Below are 5,400 nucleotides of genomic sequence, written 5' to 3' on the forward strand. Positions count from 1 at the left end.
GGATATTATTTCTGGCGGATTCCCGCCGAGCAACGTGCTTTAAAACTTCTAAAAGAACTCTGCGTTGTATGGTAGGCTACAGCATTCATTGTGCATTGCCCGGGCGCACTCCGTTTCAATTCGTCTCATGAGAACATTCCACTCTGGTAAAGTCAGTTTGGTATTTGAATAGCACAGAGGAACCGCCTCTACTTTATTGGCTAAGAGCTGCGGCTGTAGGCGGGACGTGAGAGTCAGTCTTCGACAAACTCGGGCTCTTATTGGTAGGACCTGTTGTGGGCCGAAACCTCTTCGAAATATATCTACTCTTGCTAAGCCGAACAAGCCGTTGAAAGCTTGCTCACATACATAAGGGAGAGGGGAGCTGTGCTCAATGTTTCTCCATAGATCTGACTCAAGCCTTCGCCCCAAACGAAATACCGTAATTTCCTCTGAAAAAGAGTCTATTTTTCTGACCAGTGAAGAGGGAAGTCAAATTCACTTCGCTGATGATCAACACAATGGAGTGTGCAGTGGACGCACAAAGTCTGATCTCGATTTCTTTACGGAAAATCCACAACTCCAGGACGCAGAGAGGAGGAATCAAGCTGCACAAAAACCTCCTGGTCTCCTACGTCCTGAGGAACGCCAGGCAGCTCTACATGAGTGAAAAGTACGCGGAGGTTTACAGGATGCAACAGTACGAGGAAGTGATGACTGTTTGTAACGAAATTCAGGAGCTGAACCCCCTCGACTTGGGCGAGGACTGTATGGAACAGAGCGAGGACTGCTGCGGCAACGGTGGTGGAAGCGAGCCGGCGAGCCTGTGTGGCGCGCTACTGCCAGTAAGCCACACAGTACAGTCCGCGCATATCCAGACGGCCACTGCCTGCTCTGCGCCTTTATCGCTCCACGCCGAAGAGGTCTGCAAGGAGCCCGATACCTCGTTCTACCGGAGCTGTTGTGCCGAACCATACCCAGTCTCGAACTGCGACTTTTCCCAGGCTAACGGAATCCACTGCAACAAAACGACGGTGCTGGATTTGGACACGCATGTAGTGACTACTGTTGAGAACGGGTACCTCCACCAGGACTGCTGCGCGCCGCTCCAGCAGTGTTGTCAGGGCGCACAAACCCCAGCAAAGAAGCGCAAGGTTGACTTTGGGTATTACGTGACCGAGCCCGAGGAGGTGCCGGATTTTACGCCATGTAAACGAGCAAGGTTCGACGACTTTTCCTGTCTGAACTCCGACCAGTTGGACTCTTCGAACATTTCCAATCTTATCTCCATTTTTGGATCGGGGTTTACGGGGCTAGTGAGCAGACAGGCGGACTTTGAGCAAACCCTAAACGGACAATTCTGTAGCACACAAGCCTTAGCGAGCCTTGGAGCGTGGACTCGAGCAATTGTGGCTTTTTGACTCCGTGGTAAATTAGAGAGAATTAGTTAAATAAATTGTACAGAGTTTAAAACAAATTGACTTTATTTTTGCAAGAACAGCACATAGGCTATTTAATTATCAAGCAGTTTTATTTCATTTTTGTTTAGATCGGGAGGGGAGATGGTTACACATGTGATGTGCAGGCTTTTCTTTAGACTGACCTAAACATTTGAAACATTTTGAATGGTTGTTGTAAATCCCTTAACGAAGTTAATTTCGTTGCCTTAACCAATGCATACTGCTAGCTACTGTTGCTACAAACATTTAAAGTGATTGAATGTTTCGCTCTTCATTTTTAAATCCAGTCAACAGAACAGTTTAATAGCCTACAAAGTACACTACATAATTCCGTATATATTTAAGAAATTATCTTAACTGGAAAACTATGCCATTCAGCTTGGTAAGATCCCACTAAGACATTTTTGTTGTACGTTTTGGTTTTGATATACTATGCGACGAATGTATAAGATATCACATGTTAAATAATGACGTTTTTAAATACTTGATCGTCGTTATAATTTTGTTTTATGTGTGATAACTTCAGCATCTACAGTACACTCCTGGCTTCAGACAGAAAACATTGTAAGGAGTCTTGGCACGTCCGCAACCAGGCTAAAGCATTAGCAAACTGGTGAAGGCAGAAAAAAGATGCAAACTTTTCTAACCCTCAGCTGCGGTTTAATGTATAGGAACATGTTTTTATTCTTTGATAACTGTTTCACTTGTGTACCTGACCGGGTTGCTGTGTGTGGTGTCAGTTCTGTGGGACTTGTAGTCCATTTGTGTCAATCTTCCCATCACACTTTGGATTGGAGCAATGAATTATCACTACAGCTCCCAGAATGCACAGACAGTACATCATTTAATCCGACCATGTATTTTAATGACATTTTGGTCTGCTGAGCGTTTCCCATGTGTGTTTCTCCCCTTGACTTTTCTACAAGTTACTGATCAAGCCTTCCTTCACAGTAACTCACGGTGCCAGCATTGCTTGGATTTGCGAGTTAGAAGTTTTTCTATTTAGACCTTTTGTTCTAAAAAGGCAAGTTTGTGACTTTAGCCATGCATCCTCACAATATAAGCACTATGTGTAATGAAATAAAAACGTTTTCAGACGTTCTCTGCATATTTTGTTGATATTCTTGTATTTTTGTGCATATGAAATTGTATATCACCGGGTAAAACTGTTTTAAAAATATTTGTTTAAATTTATAATCTTAATTAAAAAAAAGAAAACCAATCTGTTTTTGATCCATTATTTTATTTTAAGCATTGTTTGGATAAGAAACCAAAATACCAGCTTCTTAATATGTTTTAAGGATGGGATATACAGTGGTGAAATACATGCTAGGTTCAAATATATGGAAATATGATATCTGTATTATTTAAAAGAACCTGGCCTACACCAGGGGAGAAGCTGAAATTTTCCACCCACATTCAGTAAACTCATTTTTATAGTTGGTTTTAAGGATTGGGAAGTGTTGATGCAGTAACAAATCCATTGGTGAGCTGGACCTAGAAGAATTGCATAGTGCACTACTTGGAGACTACACGCCCCCCTCTATTTCCACATGCGCTACTCCACATGTGTGTGTGTGTGTGTGTGTGTGTGTGGGGGGGGGGGGGGGGTGGTTGTTGGGTGTTGATGCTGCTAAGTGGGGGTTGTTTGGCTAATGAATTTGTATACCTCAACTTAGGATCAGCACAAACGCACAGTTGATGTATTTTATTCATCATTATCTAGAAGAAGAGTTGGTATACAAATGGAACCAGATTTATTATTTGTAATACATTTTGTTTTGATAGTACTTTTTTTCTTTTGGGAGGGGGTGGGTCTAGTTAGACTTAAAACAGCTTTTACTATGGGTAAGTAACACCTCTCACTGGTTCTCAGTGCATGTGTATTGTGGACACAATGCAAAATACAAAAGTGAAAAGGTGGGTCTTAAAGGTTAGTAGATGCATTGAAACCAGCATCAGTTTCACAGATTCACATAGGTAGTTTTGAATGGTGTTTTAAAACTGTAGTTTAGATTTTCTCTTAAAAGGAACTCAGCAACAGGTATCATTTTCACATCCGTAATATCACTGGGGCCATAATAAGGGTGTCCATGTAAAATACACATGGAGTTTAATTAAATGATTACTAATTCACTTTCTATTATATACGCCAAGCTCCAGTATAAGCTGCGTAGAAGTCAATATTAACAGTTTCAGCTGTAAGGATGAACATTTACAACCAGATGTGCCTGTGCCATGCTACATGAACTAGTCTTCCTGCGCGTAATGCCGCATGTGTCCTTCAAGCACACCGAGCGCATTTCTTCCCTGGCCACGCTCGCAGTTTATCTCTGTTATATGCCACTTGGTGGTGTTCTTCAAAATCAATGAATGGAGAAGGTATTAAAACGCCCGTATAGCAGGCAGCACCTCAAACTGACCTCGGTTTCGTTGCACCCCGCAACTCCACCCCCTTCTCTCGACTTTTTTCGTTTTTATTCCAATCCGAGCCTTCATGCTGCACGTTAATGCAACATCTAACTGCAGGTCTGCAGCATAACCATCTAACCATCTAATTTATCCGTGTATATTTTATGGATCCGTTCGTATTTATATCTCAGAATGGTCATAGGATAATGTTTCCAATTGTTTTTCTTTTAATACATTGCGATTATTTATGCATAAATCTTCGCACAAGTAGATCGAAAACCAAACTATCTTGTTATTCTATACGCAATAGAAACGTATTGAATTGTTTTGTTTTCTCTTGAATGGGGTGTACACATACCTACACTAGTATTGCACTACATTTGTGTTTTTTTTTTTTGTTTGTTTTTTTTTATTTATAAAAACCTCGATTGCTTGAGAACGTTGCTTCTTGCAGTTGCAGTTTTGATACTCCGGGTCTTTTACCTACAGATACAGTCACCTTAAATTTTAAAGGTACACTTTGCGCATTCTGAACGTCCCGTAAATGTGCTAATGTCTGCCTTTCGTTATGGTTAGCGTTCGATTGAACACTCAGATTTGTGTTGAATGAGTGCCTCCCAGTGGTAGTGATGAGAACCCACGGGTTCCCTCGAAATTCTAATGGTACAGGAAGACTTGCGGGTGATGTCTTCCACGCGGCATTAATGCTTTCTGCTCGTTGTTTCTTGGCGATTTAAGCGCATCGCCAAGTTTCGTTCGCTTGATTCCAGTTGTCATTATATGAACGTAAACGGGCGATCGGCGGTGTCGTCGAAATGAACATGAACACTCACTTTCATCTTTTATTTAACGCAACCGAGTTCATTATTAAATTCATTACGGATTTAATCGTGTTAATCGCAGGAAGAAACCAAAACGCAATTTCAAGAAATATATACTTTTAAGTTAATTTAAGTTAAATTATTATCAGTTTTAATGCATAGGCTACTTACATTCTTACATTAATTGACATCATGCATAGTTGTACACAATCTGCTTCGCAGATCATATTCAGGATACATAACGATCATTTAAAAAGGTGCAATAAATGTTTAGGATGATATTCCTCGAATTTAAAAAGGAAAAATCAAAAGAGCATTCAAATTTACACAATAGTAGCCCTCATCCCCCCAGAATCCTACCAACTGGCGTTGCACACTAGTCGTAAAGCTATTGCATCAAGATAAAGGTACCATTTCATAACTTCATGGCCATGTGATCTCTGATGTAGCATCACTTTCCACAGACTGATTTAATGCCCTCTCAATATATTCAGATTATTATAATAATTAAGCATGGCATATGCAAATAACTTGCATCAGTTATTTAGCCATGTAAAATGTTAGTTCTCTACATAGTACTCTTTGGATGCTGGGTGCTCCATGCCTTGCAGTTGGTTGTGCACTCAATGACTGACTCTTACTGACGGAAGATTCAAGAGAGATACTGGAATTTAATTCATTTTGTGCACGTTTCCCGTGTATTAGGCCCCCAAAATTATAAGGACGAG

General features: G+C 40.9%; 1 protein-coding gene across 1 annotated transcript; it reads left to right on the plus strand.

The window, feature by feature from the left end:
• The first annotated feature begins 335 nt into the window (after nt 1–335).
• On the plus strand, nt 336–2,661 carry LOC118237176 (immediate early response gene 5-like protein). The gene has a single exon (XM_035435649.1). It carries the CDS (start codon nt 489–491, stop codon nt 1,398–1,400), a length of 912 nt encoding a protein of 303 aa, XP_035291540.1. The 5' UTR covers nt 336–488; the 3' UTR covers nt 1,401–2,661.
• Nucleotides 2,662–5,400: the final 2,739 nt, after the last annotated feature.

Source organism: Anguilla anguilla, chromosome 10 (assembly GCF_013347855.1).
Source record: "Anguilla anguilla isolate fAngAng1 chromosome 10, fAngAng1.pri, whole genome shotgun sequence".
Classification (NCBI taxonomy): Eukaryota; Metazoa; Chordata; class Actinopteri; order Anguilliformes; family Anguillidae; genus Anguilla; species Anguilla anguilla.